Source organism: Coturnix japonica, chromosome 9, assembly GCF_054131305.1.
Source record: "Coturnix japonica strain WE chromosome 9, WE-NBRP24, whole genome shotgun sequence".
Lineage (NCBI taxonomy): Eukaryota > Metazoa > Chordata > Aves > Galliformes > Phasianidae > Coturnix > Coturnix japonica.
The window spans coordinates 28,368,426-28,387,525 of NC_140671.1; the positions used below are offsets into that span (position 1 = coordinate 28,368,426).

The following is a 19,100-nucleotide window of genomic DNA, read 5'->3' on the forward strand; positions in this document are numbered from 1 at the left end:
ATGTTCTTTCCATCAATAGTCAAAAAAGACCACTTGATAGGAATGTTAATAGCACTCAGACTTCCACTGGGGCACAGACATTTTGATTTAATCAATAAAGAACTTCATTGTGAACAGTTAGTTTATGGAAGCTCAGAAGTTGCTAACTAGAGACTATTTTAATCCCCTAAAAAAATAAAGAAGGAACCTAGAAGTGTAGCCAAACATATGCCATACCATCATCTCTGTTCACAGCATTGAAATACATTCAGAGTTGCATGAACCTCTCCAATCAAGACAAAACTTGAGAATACAGTGCTGTCACTATACAACTTGACACTCTGCTATATGTTCTACACACACGTTTTGGCATTTCACTTGATATACTGAGTTCAAAGTTGGAATTGGTCCATCACAGCCCGTGAAGAGTTTTATGAAAAATAAAACTCATCAGTTTGAAACTGGTGCTGCTTAACCTTCCTGTTTGCTCATCTATTATTCACAGAAACACAGAATGACTTGAGATGAAAGGGACCTCAAAGATCATCTAATTGCAACCCCATCCAAAGACCACCTTAGTATTCTCCCGGACAGCATTCCTAAAGCATGAACTTAAGGATTTTCCCAGCTCCAATCTTCGATGAGATCATAATTAAATTTCCACAATTAATACTGCATAGTTTCCCATCATCAAAGACAAAATGCAGCTATGGCAGCTCAACGTGGTACCTTTTAATTTGTAAAGCGGGCAAAATTGATCTTCTGCAATTCAATTTACTGCTCATCAGCTAAAAACAGCACTGCCATAGTAACACATGATTATGTTTGTATAGGTACCTTGGAAATGTTAAATCTTCATAAACAACTTCAAAATTTCATCACCTACATGTGCACAACAGCAGCCACAACTACTAAGAGGGTAACTAATAAAACTGATCTGCACAAACAGCAAGAAAAAGAAGCTAACAGGACTAGGTCAGAAGTTTCACTACTTCTAATAAATCCTCTATGGGTAAAATAAATAGTAACTACTACCAAAGCAACTACTCATCTCAGGTGGTGCTTATGAACAAACCTGATCAGCTGAAAATGCATCAAAAGAGTCATCAAAAAGAGTTGATGGTCTCTGAGGGAAAATCTAAAAGGAGATTAGGATCCTTAACAACAGAGAAGGAAATGTATAGAACACTCAACTAATTAACACCTTTACAAACCTAATGCACTTTGAGAGACCAAGACCAGAGCTCTACCTGCTCCAAATACAACATGTGAACCTATTAAACACCTTAACCAATAATTTTGTCCTATGCCTATAGATAGGTTCTATTTACCCTTAGATTCAATTTATTACGTGCTTGAGTATGTACTGCTCACACTAAAATACTACCCTGTGCTACTTGCTCATGAGATATTTGAGATACAGGTATACTCTCTTCCTTGCACTTAGCAATTCTTTACTAAAGAAATCATTTTATACTTGTACCATTAATTTATTATTAATCTATTATCATTTAGACTTTTCTAAAGGACAGTACATAGTTCAACCATTTTTGAATAGCAGAAATCTGTAAAATTTTCATACTTCTCCCATTTCATTAGCAGATCAGCCTAGTGCATGCTTCCATGACCAATGGAAGCTTTGGCATGCAATAAGTTTACACAGCTGCCTCTAGAAGCATGTCATGTCAGTTTCATACAGAGCAACATCCAGCCTCACTGCTATAGGTAAAATAATTCTTAGATGCAGAGTGTTTTGATGTACTCTAACAATCTATTTCCAAAAATATGATGTAAAAGGAGCTTACAACTGACAATTCAGACCTCATATGCATACAAGCCCTTCTGTGAACAGCAGTTTCCTCAACCTCCTCACCCCGCAAGATGACCATTGACAGACATGATTTGACAATTATCAGTTTTCTCTACCTTTTTAGGAGAAAAGACTCCCAGTGTTCCTCCATCTTCCCGAATGGCAACTCCCATTTCTGCCAACAATGCCTCCCTGGAAAAGTAAAGCCAGTTATTTACTACATTTTAGGCTTCAAAAGATTCTTGGTCAAAAGAAGCTCTGAGTTTCATTGTGCTACACTGCTTTCAACCAGCCTACCCACTGACCATGTTGCCGCTTTATCACCATAGGGCAAGTTTCCAAACTCTTCCTGATCCAATATAAAAAAGCATTATTTCCTTAAGACATAAAAGGGATTGTGTGGGGACAGACAAACTTCATGTCATACACTACCCTTGATCTTGACAAAGCACAACAATAACTCCAACAGAGAAGAGTAAGAACCTGGCAAACTGTTACTTTCTGTGTTGATGTTTTTATTTGGGAAAGGTTTTTGTTTGTTTGTTTTGGGGGAAGGAGGACGGTGAAAGACGTGGGGGTGGTGAAATCAACTCTGAGCATCATCAGCATAATGCAGTCAAGACTTGCACAGCTCATGGATCAATTTCTAAGAGTTTCTAAGCATTTAATATCCTAATGAATAGCACTCAGTTTTGCTCCAACCACTTTCTGACAACACTTAAGCATGTCTTATTGCTCTAGATGCAAGTCAAACCACAGCTGGAAAGCTGAAGTTGGTTCCACAATTTAAGGAACTCTGGTACTAAAAGTTTAATCTTTGCTGTCTAAATTCCCTGCCAGAGTTTTTGGAATGTGAGAGAAAGGGGGAAGAAAGAGACCAGAACCATATGCTGCTTCACAACAGAAGCTAATGTAGCAGCTTGGGACATTATCCAAAATGTAGTTCTAAACACTGTTAACTTTAAGAAACATGGGAAAGAATATGGCATTCTCTCAGTACTGCCCCTGTTGTTACACATAATACGAAGACCAGCAGAATTATCACTAAGCCCCATTCTGCTGTTCCACTGCTTTTCAACAGAGCAACATTATCCATTTTCTAAAAACAATTCACATCTACAGCATTTCTAATTCCTGACCTTTCCATCCTAATGGCCTCTGTTTTCCTCAGCTTCTCTTCCCACGTTTCATTCAGCTCTGCAATGATCTTCTCAGATTCCTGTGTAAAAATCCCAACAGCTGTTATACGGTTTGCTCAATGTTCTCTACATAAAATACAATGTAATTAACATTGATGCTCAGTGCAGTGCTACATCTCAATTTAATCTGTGCTTTAAATCAGTAAGTTATGTTCCTTAATTTTTATCAGAATTAATAGCCTCGAAAGGAAGCCAAAAAGAAAAGATGACTTCATATCTAACCACAATCAGACTTTAATTCAAACCACCTAAAAATTTCTTTTTTCTTTAAAAAACTAATTTACAGACATCATTCAGCAACTGGATGCCAGGGAGCCACAGAGACCACACCATTATTTCCATGGTAACTGCAAGTTCCTAACAAGAAAGGGATATGTGGTGTGTGTACCAGCCCATTCCAGTCCCTGTGGCAGCGTCTCATGGACAAGACATGAGAATGAAGCACAGATTCAACAGAGCCAGCTTTCCCCACTCATCCACCCATGGAGATTGGGGAGGGGAGCTTCGGTAAAATAAAGAAATACTTTACTGTAATGCACTTTTGATGCGGTTCAATTCTGTGCAGAATTGGGACAAGGCTTCTATTGTCTGGATAAAGCATGCTATTCTGTGTGCTTCACATTTTAATCTGTGGGGGCTGGGTGAACACAACAGTGGCAGGATTATTCTGCCTCCTTTTTTCAACTTTGGGGTAATTTGGTTTTCTGAAAGCTGACTGTATTTGCTAGTCAGACCTAGTCCACTCCAGGCCTCTTCAAGTCTATATTTAAGTTCAAATTTCCCATAATTGCCATTGTATCAGAAGACCTGTAAACATCAACCAAGATCATCATTCTGAACTTAGTGGTAGCTCCAGGCTACAGTTAAAACCATATTTATCCTAACAGGAAAGGCTGTACATGAACATAGACTCTAACTCAATTCAGTAAAATGCATTTTTTAGGGTATAACTGGGTTTCAGACAACTTGCTAAAGGAAAGTTCTCCCACTTCTGACACTGTTTAGCCTTCACAAAGACCCAAAAAACAGCCTGCTTAATTCTGCAGCAATACTTGCCTTCAAACGCTCAATTGCCTCTTCTCCCCCAGGCGTTGACATGATTCTTTCCTGTATACTGGACACAGATGTTAAGCCCACCTGACTACTGAGAGAACAGGAGGACGGAGAGGCAGTGAGGGACCCCATGGAGGCTGTGGAAAAATTGCCAGGACGTTGATTCTCGGAGGCTAGTAAGTATCTATGTTTATTGTTCTGAAAATCTTTCAGATCTGAGAGAGACACACACAGAGGGAAGGCAGAGAGACGGGCAAAAGGAAAATAGGAGGAGGGAAGGAACAAGGAAGAGGAAGATAGGAAGGAAACACCAGTGTAAGAGGAAAGCATTTAAGCAGCGACAAAACAAGTTCTGTAATTTTTAGATGGCAGTTCTGAAACAAATCCCTCAACTTTAGCAGGTATGATAAATATCTCAGATCAGACCCTGAGGATTACTAGAAAGGGCTGCGCCATAAATCACTCTGATCAAAAAAGCTTGAAAAAATAAATTACACTAACCAAAAATAAACTCTTATTCCTAAACGAACACTAAGCTGCTGTGCACCACGAAGGTCAGAACAGGAGCAGTTACTGATGGGATCAGTGACATCCTGGGCTGAAGCTCAAACATACACTAACCCCTTTAACTCAGCAACATACTACTTTCCAGACTTCTTTCATTCAAAGTAACGATCATGAACCACCATGACCACCAGGACTACCAGCTAACTCCTCCCTACATACTGTCAGCATCCAAGCCACCTGTCAGCCCACCACAAGAGGAAAGAACACAAGTTCGCAGTAACATGGTTGAGCTTCCCTCTTAACCCTCTCCATCTCAAAGCCAGCCATCTCAAAGTATCTGCTGAGGCTCTGACAGAAGTACCACAGAAGGTGGTTTAAAGCTTTTTGGTCTTCATTTACATGGAGAAAAACAAAAAAAATAGTTACAAGGAAGCCTTTGGAGCCTGAATAAAGAGACCTGAAAGATACTGCCCTTAAAGGCAGAAAACAAGGTGAAGGCACATAAATTATTTAAGAAGAAAAGCATCCAGAAGCAATTTATTTTGATCTAACTTGGCTTCTCAAATGTCTGTAAACCGAGCCCTCAGAATAATCACAAAAAATATTTTGCAACAAGACAGTTCAGTTTTAATAATTTCAATGGTTTTTAACTTCTAGCTCAAACAAATCCTTTACTAAGAAAAGCACTTTGAAGAAGTCAAATCTGACCCTGCAAATTATGAATAAGCAAATTATGACTTCCTGAAAAATAAAGAGATGCTCAGACAGACACCATATATATCTTCATGTCCTTTCACATCTCCTCTAATTCTACCCTGAGCAACCCTGCTATGGTAAATCTATTATCTCAGCATTCTATTTGGGCCTCAAAATTGCATCTAATCAGTTTGAAAACCACCATCTGCTAATAAAGGAAGCAAGGGTGGAAGGTTAACAAAAGAAAGGCAGGTTAAGGAAAGGGAATATCATCAGGATGAGGAAAGCAGACATGGCAGAGCAGGGAGGATGAAGTCTCGAAAGGCCAGGAGACACATGCACTCCTGGAGATGAAGGAAGTGGCACTCGCAGCTTTTGCAGTTGCTGTGATCATTAAGAACCAAAACCCTCAACACCATGCACACCCCTCCTGGAGGCTGCAGCTTTAACAGATGACATATGCACACGCTGGAAGCAGCATCAGAACATAAGACAAGGCCAGGATGAGTCTTTACATCACCAGTAGCTTTGATTTCAGGAAATTTCAGACAGATCTCTTCTAGCTGATACTGTTTTCAAGTTGGGGGGGAAGAAGACTGGCTGAGAGTTTAAAATAAAATCTGCCAACACAAAGTTTACACTGTACACATATCAGACATCTCTCTTGCAATGGACTTTGTATATTTCCCTTTCATAAAAGCAAGTGGCAGAACAGAAATAAAATGATATTTGCTGAGTGTTCCTAAACTAATCATGATAAAGCATTACAGCTCAAATAAGGAACCTTTATCAGTACAAGATGTGTAACGACTTCTTGTCTAAAGACTATATAAAATAAACCTCAGTCTCCAGGAGGATGTAATACTATTTCATCTTGAGTTAATCAACACATTTCAAATCAATACTAAGTGGTAAAGAGAAGTTAAAAGGTTAGGAAGCTAAATGAGCAGAAGCTGTTTCAGCTGAGGAACTCAAAAGATTTGAGAAAAAAATTTTAGTTCAAACACAAAACGTCAGCTGTCATGGAAACAGGCTAAATCGTGACCACTCTTCCCTTCTTTATTCTGCCAGAGAGCAAGCAATGAAAATATGCTGTATTTTAAACTTTGCACTTGGTTTTTTCGACTGCCGACTTGATCTAAGCTGGTTAAGCTAGTTTCCATGAGACTGTATAACGTTCCACAATGAGGGTTCTGTCTGGGATTTCCCTGTGAGAAATGCTGGCATGCAAAGCTCAGTTAAAAGCTGACCCAGAAAAAGCAGGTTAAGAAGAGAACCACACAATACACACATTTGCCTCCACTTCCAGAGTATTCATCTCCCATTGGATCAACTGAAGGGAAGCAGGAGGGAAAATACAAGAAGGATCAAAATTGAAGATTCACCAGTGACACAGGAAGGGAAGAGATTACTACTCCCATGCTTAAAGATACAATACACCATTTTCAGTAACATTTTTTGTTTCAGTTTTGATCTAGAACCAAAAAACAGACTGCACCAAGCAGGTGTTCTCACACATTTTCTCATAGCCCTCATGTCTTAAAAATAAGTAAACAAAGATTTATACAATAACTGAGGCACAGTTTTGTTCCAGAACTTTACATGATTGCTGGCAAAACAAACCAGTACAACAGAGCTCTACTGACTTAACTCAAACTCTTGCCCCAAATAATTCAGTATTTTATTTACATGCAACTGTTTTCAAATAAGTAAATTTTGAGATAACAAATGCTTTGCCACTAAGGACGTGGTCTAGAAGGGGTTAGGTATCTTTTTTTTTTCCTGAGCAAGGATGGTACCAAAGCCAGGTATCAACCTTTAGCCTTCAAGAAACAGGAAAATATGCTTGCTTTCTCAATATGAAATCAGTTGCTACATCACAACTATCCTTCTTTTATCAGCAACCAGACAAAACACCCTTCATAACTCACCAAGGCAACTCTCAAATGTGAAAGTTATTATAGTAAAATTACTTCCACTGCAATAGGAAAATCCATCTCCATGCTTTTCCTTGAGAGTTTGTAGATGGCCTACTAACTCTACAGAGACTGATCCTAGGATGAATTATTTAAAGGCAGAAGTGGCCATTCCTAAAATGTTGTTCAAAGTTTAACATCAGGTCCCACACCCAACTTCAACATTCTATGGCAGGCCAAGCTCTCCCTCCCTTTTGTAAGAGGTGAGATCAAACCCAAGATAGCAAGGTCTGTTTAACCCACTTACTGTCAATAATATCTCCCAGCCCTTGGGCACGCAAGAGATCCTTAAGCCTTGTCACCTCCTCCTTCAGCTCACGCACCAGTTTGGCATTTGGATCTTCATTGATAACAGCATTGCATTTAATTTGTTTTGCACGATCAGCATATCTGGAACCAATCAGAAAACAGCCCCTTAAAATGAACACTTACAGGTCCACAGGCAACACAGATTTACATCAGAAGAATTTGTACTTCATAAAGCATACATCTACAACAAGAACAAGTCTTCAAGATCTATACAGGATGTATTAACAAGGTACAACACGCACAACAACATTTTTTCCCCTTTACTGACTGCTCTGAAGCCTCAGTTCAAGTAAAACACTTAATTCCAGTGACCACACTAGAAAACAGCAGAAGATGAGTTTGACATTTCAAACAAGAAGTAGGCAATTAACTCCTAGCTTCCCTGCTCACACATAATAGATCAGTTTTTGCCTTTTAGGGTAATTGCATTTGTTCCCCCATTATAGAGATTTTTTTCCCCTAGAGGTTTCTCAAGGAATATTAACCAAAAATTTGAAGGACGGCACGTGTCTGATAGAGCTCAAAGTTACCAGTATCCATCTCAGATGAAAAAACTGTACCTTAAAGTGCTCAAAGTTTCATCATAATTGATATCTGCTGGACTCAAAGCAGCAACCATAGCAGTTCGGGAATTACCACCTGTAACAGAACAGGTAAACTTTTAGACAACACCACAGTGCACAATGTAAGCACTACAACCTACTAAATATCAGTATTTTCCATAAAGTACAGAATTTAACTGCATTCCACATCACTGAGGAACACACCAAAATCCTGGAAAAGCAGCAAAGCTGCAACTTTAGCGAATTTGAAACATATGATTCAGATTTGACTGTTAAAATATTTCAACCCATAAAGAATACAAATTTAAATGAATTAAAAACATTCTGAGAATTTACTGAGAATTTCATTCCATATTGGCACAGGTAAATTCAGCCATACCTAGATTTTCTCGAAGCAGCCATGTTAGTACAGAATCCCTGTATGGTATGAAGTCTGTCTTCTTCTTTTTCTTACTCTGCAAAGTGAAAAAAACAAACAAGAAAAATAAACACTGAATGGAAAAGGAGCATAGATGCTCACTCTTAACAATAAAGAGGTGCTGAAAAGGCACCTCTGCTGCTTGCCAAAAGAGGGTAACCTTAAAATAGGCAAATAAAATTAAGTATAGTGGGTAAGTATCAGTTGCTAAAGCTCACAAAATTTTCCATGTCACTCCAGAAAACTCAGAATAGTCAATTGCCTGCAGTCTATTACACAGGCAAGGAAAAAAGCATGGAGCGCAGAAGCACGAAGGCAGAGAAAGTTTCCCTCCCTAAAAGGTATTTCCAAACTAATTCACTAAATCAGGAGAAGTTCTGTAGTAAAGAACCACTCCCAAACCATACTTAAATGTGTGTTTTCCAAGTATTTATCTCCAAACTAAGGGTATCTTTGAATTTCAGTATCAACCATTCTCACATTTCGTAACAGTTCCTGATAACACAGTAATTTTTCAAGAAAGATCCTCGTACATTGGTTCCAAAGTGAAAACAGCAACATTTCACAGTTGGTCAAATAAACAAACAAAAAACAACTCCCACTCTGCCCATCCTACCTTGCTGGTGCAATTATCCTAAGTTGAAAGCATTGAGAAAGCAAAAGACAATAAGATGAGTTTCATAATAGAGCTTACATATGTTCGGATAGCATTATTTTATTGAGAAGCTCCATGAATTAGAATAAGTTCCATTTAAAAAAACAAAAAGAAAAACTAAGAAGCACTCAACTACATTCAACCTGTCCCAAGCGATTGAGAACTTGCTTTTAAAAGCATCAATAATCCATCTTTTTTGTTGCTTGTTTTTGTTTTTTTTAATATTAGTTAAATCAAAAAGCATAAGATAAAGTAAGTTTCCAAACCTACAGAACTGTGTTTAGATTACTGTATGTTTAATCATCTAAACACATTAACTCTTTGCACTGAATAAAAAAAAGGCTGTGTTGATCCAACTGTACTCCATTACTCTCACTGTCTCAGTTTTAGTAGTTATGGAAAGGATGCTGCAGATAAGTAAATGCCGTACTTACCACCTCCGCCAGTGCTGAAATAACTTTGCCCAGAGTCGTGAGAGATTTGTTTATATTTGCTCCTTCCTGGGAAAACAGAACCCAGCATTAATAAGCCTTATTTTTCAATCATGAATCTCTGCAAACTTAAGTCTTCACTTCCACAGACATTTTTTTCCAAGCTTATAATTGCAATCCTTACACTGCTTGTGCACCCACTTCTCTTTCTTCCCCACGCATCAGTGGCCCAATACCTTTAATCGGGTTCCTTTGGCACCAGTTGAATCAGCTCGTTCACTCCCAGCCAGATCCACAAGGCTGATCTTGCTGACCTGAGGAGAGAAAGAACAACTAGAATTAGTCCTTGTCAAACTAAACTAAGAAATTAAGTAACTTCAAAAAATTCTATGGCATGAGAAAAACTCTGCCTAAAAATGACCACAATATGCTTAAAACATGTGATTAGTTTGATAATTATTATCCTGTGGATAAGAAGTATCTGGAATTACACTCTTTTAAACATCACTATACTTTAGATTACCTAAAAAGAGAGGTTGAGGGCCACTGACACAAACAGAGGTGCAAAGAAACTGTTATCTTCTAAAGGCAACAAAAGAATCTCAAAAGAAAACAAACATACGTGTCATCCTGACCCTATTGACACCAAAAACTGGCCAAACTAAGATGGGGAGGGATCTTCAAAACTTTCCTATCTCTCTCCTCATAGAACCTACTCCTTAAGGCTTAAATTCTTCCCACTTCTCATCTGTAACATACCTTCTCTGTGGAAAGATCAGTTTCTGCATCATGTTTCTTCTGAGTAAAGACAATCGTAAACACAGCGTGAGAGCGGCTGCTAGTTTCATTCATGTTGGTAGCTGCCACAGTCCTAGAAAATGAACACACAGATAAAAACAGCTGCCTCTGTGCTGCAACTACAGCAACCTGCAGGCCTCAGTGCAACTGCAGAGGATCACATCTCATTTGCACTTATATTTCAGTGCTCAGTTCCTCCCCGTTTTAGCACAGTTCAGAGCTTGTTTAATCTGTGTATTTATTAACCTATCCCACACTAACATATAAGGATATTCAAATGGCATTCACATCAATCTCACAGACTGTTAAATGAAGCATACTGTACATAAATGACAACTATTAGCAAATAAGAACCCAAAGCTATAAAGCCAACTTTAGACCTGATCACTTGCGTGAAGGAAAGAATCTACTTATTTATACCAACAGGCTGATTTAAAAGCCAGAAGAATCACTTACTACTTAATTTAAAGCCATTACAAGCCTTAAGTATCTGTAGTGATTTGCAACACCATTACACCACTTATTCAAAATTTGTGCTGTATGTCATACAAACCCATAGCACAGGTAGAAGTATGTAATGTGCTATTGCAACCAACCTGGCTTTGTTTCCAGCATCCATGAGGTCTGCGATGTCTGTGTAAGATGTGACCGCTAACTTGGACAGATCTTCCACATAAGGGCCAAGCAGAGGATGCTCTCGCACCCGCAAATTCCCTTTGTTCTTCGGGTTCAACAAGTCTCTGACTCTCTCACAATAAATCTCCATGTAACTCACCTGAAAAAAGGAATTGGTAAAATCATTTACTGACTGCTAAGGCTTCCTCCTTGTGAAAACTCTGCAGTGCTTCCAGCAGAAATTCCCACTGTCTACTACAGGAAAGGTGTGTCTCAGTTTAACAGTGTGAGGCCAAGGGAGATAGGAGGAAGATTCATGAGGTATAAATGCAGAAAGGGTCGATACATACTACAGACTCTCCACCCATGTGTAGATCCCTCAGCTCTTTCAAAAAGCATTGGTGTTTAACTACAACTGTTTCATGTCCAGCACACTGATATTCTTTTATTCCTCACCATACTCACCTCTACAGAGTATGACATCTCTTCATTGCTGTTGTCATTGATTTTCTCAAACAATTCTTCACATAGCTGGAAATAGATTAAAACCAAGTCAGAAATTAGTTCTTACTGAGTAGTATGAAGTAACTACAATGACAAGTCATTAATTTGGCAGCGGAAGAAGGAACAGATCGTACCAGCAACAACCAGCATCACAAGGAAGACACTTAACCCCGATTATCTGTCATTATCAAACCCCAATTATCTGTCATTATCATCCAGCCTTGATATTTTATAAAGCATTTCAAGTATTCAGTGTTTAAACAATATTCATATTCTGTAACACAAAATTAGAAGGATAATCTGTTATAACATTAACACACTAAATAACCAAAATTACTTCAGTTGCTCAGCATTCTACCATTTCAGTAGCACTCTGCTACAAAGAAGTCAAACAAGAGACACTAAATTAAGATCATAAAGGAAGAAAAAGAACAAACAGTTGGCAAACACATGGATATGTGCAGGAAGATTGAAAAGCATGAGGACTGAGGTGTGTGCATACAAAGAGGACCCCAGAACACCTATCTACTGGCCACTGCATGGAAAATGCAGGCAAATTTAAAGCATGTACTCTGAAATAATTCAGTCAACACATGGTTAAAGCCTAAAATATCACACTACAAGACAGGAAGACAGAGTCAAGGAATTTTGCCAACACATAGAAATGTAATGTCAACAATCTATATTACTTAGAAAGTGATTGTGCTGTACCCTCTGCATACGTGACAAGAAAGAACAGATTCAACAGGTTCTCTCTGAATACATAAATCATTTTGTTTCTTCATAAGGAGACCTCAGTGAAACTGGAGGGAAATTACTTTGTTTAGAAACTGGTAGATAAAGAGTTTTACTGCATCTACAGGAACATTAAGTATTTTTTCTAGAACAGCTTTTAATTCATACGTATTTGAGGTTACAGAAAGAGAAACAGGAATGTCAAGATCACAGATCAAAATAATTTTAGCACCAAGCTGTTCTGACATACTTTCAACTACTTTCAGCTGTTATGCTGATACTTCATATCACTGCAAGAGAAACAAAGCACTTCCAATAATTATGTCTTTAATCACAGTATCCCACCACATGTAAACAAATTATATATATATATATATATAAAACCTGTACTGGACAGTAAGCATTGAACATGCTATAAAAAAATAAATCCCTTTCTGGGTTTTGTCATACCTGGGGGATTATCCCTGCTTGGCTCTCCTCCTGTTTGCCCATCATCGTGTAGGATTTCCCAGCTCCAGTTTGTCCATAGGCAAAAATGCATACATTGTAGCCCTCAAAGGCATGCAGCAACATCTCCTTCCCAATATCATTGTACACACGGCTCTGAGATGCAAAGCAGGGATCTTCAGGCTGAAAAGGCACAAAAATAGGATCAGAACAGTCTTCTCACTTTCACATAACATTTCAAATAGCAATTAATCAATCTTGTGGGTCAATTCTCTTAGGAAAAGAGAAAGAGAGGCACATTTTTCCACAGATTTCTCCCAAAACAATACCAGCTAAAGCAGAATGACAGAATGACAAATCCAAGTTTTCCTAGGTTTTTGGTTATGAAAGTATCCCTGCTGGCCAGAGATTTACTCAAATATTGTCATATTTGCACAACCCAAGTAGCTAAAACTAAAAACTGACAGAAAAGCATTATCCCTTCATACTACATTTTTTGAGGAAAAAAAAGTAGGGGAGGGGTTGATGGCAGATCAACACAGTTCTGCTTTAGAACAATTACTGGAAGCCAGCAAGACCTTAGCACTGATTTGCAGGAGGGTGGGGCAGAGGAGCTCCATGGGTGAGTTTATTGCTTTTGCAGCCGTTAGAAACACAGGTCACTACTCTGCCTTTTCCAGACACACCAAAGGGAACACAGACCACATCTTTCCTTGAACTGCAGAACATGAGCAGCTATTCTACAAATAGAACCAAAGTAACCCTGGTTGATGTGCACCCTTAAAACATTTAAGACAAAACTGTTGCTGAATATTTTTAGTAAACTTTCAAATATCCACAACTTGTTATTAAACTCTAAAAGCTCAGATTTCTCCTCTCTCAAGCTTTCAATTTGAATGACGGTGAGAGAGAGAGTGCAGAAACACATGACAGGGACAGAATAGTCAGAAAACAAGCAAGTAGTTAAATCAAGCCAGGTAAGGAAAAATGGTTTCCTTGTAAAAGAACTTACTGATGTGTGGGACCAATAAGAGTAGTCAAAGCTGAAGGACTTTGGCGCTTCCTTGGGATTCTTTGGGTTGATAATACCTATAGGAAATAAAATGCAGACATTTAGCTAACTCGACATTTAGGAGCATAATTAATGAGCTTGCTGAGCCTCAATCTGTCCCTGAGCATTCCCACACCACTCAGGAGTAATAAGACTGAAGCACCAGACTCACAGCTTCCAAGGAAATGCATTCCTAAAAGGAATGATGCTGCTAAACAAAATTCTTCTGTAGAAAGCTTGAAGCAGGTCATGCTGCTCCTTTGGCATGTAGAATGGGAAAGGTTTTTAGGAGTTGAGGGATATTAACAAGGAGGAATGAAAACACAGAGACCTCCAGAACCCATGGTGATTCCACAGCAGGACAACTCAAGTCTGTTCTGAAAAACAAGTTAACTAGGAGAAGAGCTCAGTGCATAAGGATTGCCTTCAATCAGCCCAGTGTTTTAAGGGCAATGGAGAAGACAGGAAAAAGTGGGATCTACAAATATTTGGGGGATTGTTCTGTGTAGTTTCTTTCAGCATCCTTTTACACACATAAAGCCCATTCAGAGATTTATAATGGTACTGACAATAGCTAAACCAACCGAACTGTGAATGTTCTTCACCACTGAATACACAGATTGGTTGGTGCTGTATTTACTCTCTTTGCAACTTCAGCGTAACATACAGAAGGTCTGTGATAAAATTCACACAAGATAGCCAATATAGAAGAAAAATGTGCTTGCTTATATCTCCAGTTACAGCTTAAGTCACATTCAAGAAAGCTGACTTCCAATTGCCTTTTCAGCTCTTGGAATCCTTGGTTTATTTTTCTTCCCTCAGTGTTTGCATGTAACAGTACAAAACCTGCCAGGTGAGTCATTAAAAACCCCACTTTTCTTATCTGTAACCATTCTGCTCTTTTTATTTTGTCAGCTCCCAACATTATTTCAATATTTAATCCACATACACGCATTCCTTACAGTCATGTAATGCTTTTCAAGGCATATTTTAGGTGCTGCTCGCACCCCAGGTAACCTCTGCCAATAGATGCAGCTGCCATTTCAATGACTTACAGGACTCCTGCAGATCGTGTATTCCAAAGAGGGCAGTTTATAAGCACAGCTCTTGCTGCACAAGTAAATCTCTACTACTGCTTCTTCTTCTCAAGTCTGTATTGCAGGAAATACTTACATGATCGTTTCCACCAGCTGTTTTCAAAATCATCTACAGAAACAGGATTTTAAAGACATAATCCTGAGAGTATCAAAATCAGACAAACCACATCTCAGTGTGCACCTATAGCAGCAACGTGCCTTTGGAAATCTTATCCTAATTAAGATATACACAAACAAAATCTACAAAGAAAAAAAGAATACACACAGGTGGTGACAATCTTGCTGGGGAAAACTTGCATTCCAATATCAGTCAGCCTAAGCAAAGGATGGCTGCTTCTCATGTATTCAGGCCAGTTCAAGCTCTACTTCTGGGAGATCAGGACTTGAAGCTTCTTGGGAGAAATAAAATCAGAAACAAACTGCAACACCCACCACACTTTCCATTTCAGGCATTATGATCTTAACATGTTGCACTGAAGTCTCTGAAAACGTGCTTACAGAATTCCCTTCCAAATGTAATCACTCTACCAGATGCTGACTCCCTGAGCAGGACTGCAGTCCAAAACTACATAGCAGAGAAGGGATCACTGTGTGGATAGCAAATAGCAACAGTTGCTACTCTTTCTTGTGGTCAACTTCCATTTTCACTTGGATGCACCTTGTGCTGACATTCTTGCTGTATAAAAGCTGACAGACATGCAAAGCCAACAAATAACATGCCTCACACCCGTAAAGCATCACATGGCTAAAACACGTGCAGCTTTGGATAGCAACATGGGCATCAACGCATACCAAACCAGTAACCTAAGCACTCATATATGGCTCCCACTCCCCTGCTCCTCTTGACCAAGCAGGGGTAATGCTGCATCTACAACACAGTTGTGAATTAGTTCTGAAGTGAACAAATCCAAGACAACCTCCCTGCACAAATCTCAAGCAACTCTCCTTTAGTGCAACTTCTAGCAGCCTGGAAAATAACTTCTCCTGCTCCTCATTCTATTATTGAACAATCAAAGCTCCAGAAAGTAAGAAAGAAATCATGTCCTGCACCAGCAGGTTCCTACACACAAAAACAGTATCAGAACCAGTCCCCAAATCAGTTCAACGCATCCTTCAGGGATGAACATCACCACTTCAATCATGGTGGGTTAAGGGCTCCAGGGAAAGTAATTTAACTATTAAAAGCAGAATAGAACCCATCCCTACGTATTGCATAACACAATTCAAAGCAGATACATGAACACATACAAACATTGTTGGCAACTCTCCTGACAATTAATTCACAACCACAAAACTTTGATCTCAACTATTTATCTCATGGCCTGGCTGATGTGTCTCTTTTTAGAGCCCACACTGAAATAACAATTATTCATAAGGCTTTTTAATTCTTCTTTAGTCATCTACAAATACAAAAGCCACTTCTCTTGGCCAAGGCATTTGTTCTCTCCAAGAAAGTTAAATTAAGATTCTACTGTGTCAGAAGCAGGAAACAGAGCAAGGAATAGCATAAACGTTAGCATCATTCAAAAAGGAGTTTGACATGAAAATGCACCATTTCCTGCTAATAGCTTAAAAAATTCAAATATTACTACATTTAGTCACCAAAATACCTAGTTTTTCACTCAGCTTGTTGTTCATAAGAGCATGCTGACCACCTATGACAGGCCTCCAGCTCATGCTCAGTGTCAGGCAGTGCATTACCCACATGCCCTTGTGACTCAAATCTGACCCATCACATTCATGAAGTGATGCTCAGGCTCCAGGATTTATTCTAGTGTTCACTTTTATTTTTTTAAATTAGGCTTCTCTGAATTCTTTCAAATTAAGTTCCGTGTCTTGAAAACTACTTTCTAGGATGCGCGTTTCTGCAAAGTATATCATGAGAAGCATATTAGGAAAGGGAGAACAACGTGCAAGAAGGCTGCTCTGTCAGAGGCTGGGAATGCAGCTGCCTGGCCAAAAACCCTCCAAAGAACAGAAACAGGGCAGAGGAAACCTCCTGGCTGCCAGCACCTCTGCATGCTGTCCCTCACGACTGATCCAATCAAAGCCTTTTCACTCAGTTACAGGTTCAAGCTTGACGTCTTTTTATCCTTATTTTGATTCTTTACATCCAGTCAACACAGACTGCCTTCAGTACCACTGGTTTAATGGAATCCTGTCTGCCTGCAAAGGAATCCAGAAGGGCAGAACGTCTGAGACAATAAGACTACAACTTCAAATGATTTAATGCAGACCAAAACTCTCTTTTAGCATATCAAGCCACTAGCATCCATTGTGGTCAGTGCAGTCTGAATTTGGGCTGAGTGATAAGATGCATGATAAGGCAAGCTGTGAAACGTGAAAGAAGATGGTGAGAGAGCAAGAAATGAAATTAATGCAACTGACCTAACTTGAAGGTGTCTATTGTACCAAGGGTCAACACTGGAAGGACTACTAGATGAAGCTCATGGATATTTCTGGAGTTAGAAGACTTGTTATAGCACAGGTAAGATTTATCGTCAAGCTTCATACACAAAACTAGAGGGGGAAAGAAAAGCCAAGCACGATCATGCAGAAATTAGACTGAGCAGACAACACTGATGCACCACGTTATTCAGTGAGCTGGTTTTTCTGCTAAACAAATAGAATTAAGAAGTAAAAGCATTGCTTCCAGTGTGTCCAACACCCACAAGAACAGTAAAAGCTTTTCAGTTATTTTGTTTGGTTTTGAAACTGTGCAAGGCCAAGACTTGCCATATTAATGAATCACAAAATAGGTCATCATCTATCCCCCTCACCACAGCAAACTCATGGCATGGTACACAAGCTAATGGTTTAATTACAGAGCCTCAGGAAATGAGAAAGGCAATAAGGCAGACGATCACAGCAGGAACACATTAATGGCCTTTTTATCTTACAGAATAAAATTGTTTATTTGATATTTCAAAGGTCCAACGTGGCAATTAACTTTTCTGTTTGCAGCCTGACACTAACGCTTTGTGCTGCAGCTATAATTAGTTACCATCAGTGTGGCACTGTAGCAGCTCTGCATGTAGGAGTCGGCCTCAGCAGCCAGTGTCTGTAAAACTCAACCCCTTTTTCAGGCCCCCTGCTTTACCAAGAGCCAATTTCTTTGCTCATTTGGAATCCTACAGCTTTCCACAAGTTAAAGTTTCTACAGTGAACAGAAATTGGCAGGGGATGCTCTACAAAATCACCATCTCCTACACCACTGCTACTGAAACAAGTTACATACAACTAATTCAGAAGCATGCTATCCCAACAGAGAGGCAAACTACAGGAGTTTTTACATAGCACTGATAAAAAGGTAAAGAAACCAACAGCTTTATACTAAGCTTCCTCACACCAAATAACCTCAGGTTGTGTATCGTTATGTAAGCAAACGTGTTATTTTGATCTCTTTTGCAAATGTGATTTTCTGAAGTGTACTATGAAATGATAATGCACAGATCAGCAGTTGTCATCTCAGTCCATACTCCATACATACAACTTGCCAGAAGATGTCTGAGAAGCACACAAAGCACACACAGCCTTGCAAACAGATCAGAATAGGCAATCACAGCCATCTCTGAGGAAGGAGAACATTCGATTCCCAAAGAGTCATTCAGAATCCAAACACAACAACAACCCTAAAACAGTTCACAGGTATCGCTCTCATAACAGTGTGACTTCCAAAACCAGAAGTGGGCTCTAAAGCTTTAGGAAGGTTGCCATGACTTTCTTGGAGTCTTCTTATCCAAAGAGATCCTGTGCTGTGAATACAATTGGAAGACTACAGGGGGAGGAATGGATAAAGAGTGACCTATGGCCCAATACCCAGAACCATAACAGAATCTCATATCACTTCTGTTCCCACACTCCCCCAAGCACAGAGAACAATGTTAGTTCTGCTCCTGCACTTAATCAACTAATACAATAGAAATGACAGACTTGGTTTCCCCTCTCTCCAGGCTACTACTTCATTTTCAGATGCAGTTCATATGTGTGGATAACTACAAAAAAAAGGACTTTTTCAAAACACAACAGATGGTTCACAGTGCAGATTTAGACTACAAGACACAACCCACGTATTTTAACTAATTAGCCTTTGTAAAGGAAAAGGTTATAGTAGGAACAGTATTGTCTAACAAAAGATAAGCAGAAAATTGGAGCACAACCAACAAAGGAATTATAATTTTAGATGTGCGGTATCAACAACAACAAACCCATCCTCACAAAACATTTGATCTCACACGCCTTTACTTAAACAGGCAA

At 39.1% G+C, this 19,100-nt stretch overlaps 1 protein-coding gene across 22 annotated transcripts in view; it reads right to left on the bottom strand.

The window, feature by feature from the left end:
* Positions 1 to 19,100, bottom strand: part of KIF1B (kinesin family member 1B) — a 76,771-nt gene that overhangs the window by 45,408 nt on the left and 12,263 nt on the right. For 5 of the 22 annotated variants that reach the window (XM_015882382.3, XM_015882374.3, XM_085508999.1 and 2 more), the window contains exons 3-17: positions 13,708 to 13,784; positions 12,699 to 12,878; positions 11,475 to 11,540; positions 10,991 to 11,169; positions 10,356 to 10,467; positions 9,833 to 9,910; positions 9,600 to 9,665; positions 9,127 to 9,144; positions 8,472 to 8,547; positions 8,090 to 8,168; positions 7,468 to 7,610; positions 6,536 to 6,577; positions 4,045 to 4,256; positions 2,929 to 3,008; positions 1,906 to 1,981 (exon numbers count right to left, since the gene is read on the bottom strand). In XM_015882382.3, the coding sequence (XP_015737868.1) occupies positions 1,906 to 1,981; positions 2,929 to 3,008; positions 4,045 to 4,256; positions 6,536 to 6,577; positions 7,468 to 7,610; positions 8,090 to 8,168; positions 8,472 to 8,547; positions 9,127 to 9,144; positions 9,600 to 9,665; positions 9,833 to 9,910; positions 10,356 to 10,467; positions 10,991 to 11,169; positions 11,475 to 11,540; positions 12,699 to 12,878; positions 13,708 to 13,784 (1,484 nt within the window). The remainder of the gene's footprint in view (positions 1 to 1,905; positions 1,982 to 2,928; positions 3,009 to 4,044; positions 4,257 to 6,535; positions 6,578 to 7,467; positions 7,611 to 8,089; positions 8,169 to 8,471; positions 8,548 to 9,126; positions 9,145 to 9,599; positions 9,666 to 9,832; positions 9,911 to 10,355; positions 10,468 to 10,990; positions 11,170 to 11,474; positions 11,541 to 12,698; positions 12,879 to 13,707; positions 13,785 to 19,100) is intronic. The other 17 variants (XM_085509002.1, XM_015882378.3, XM_085509007.1 and 14 more) reach the window with 7 other exon arrangements.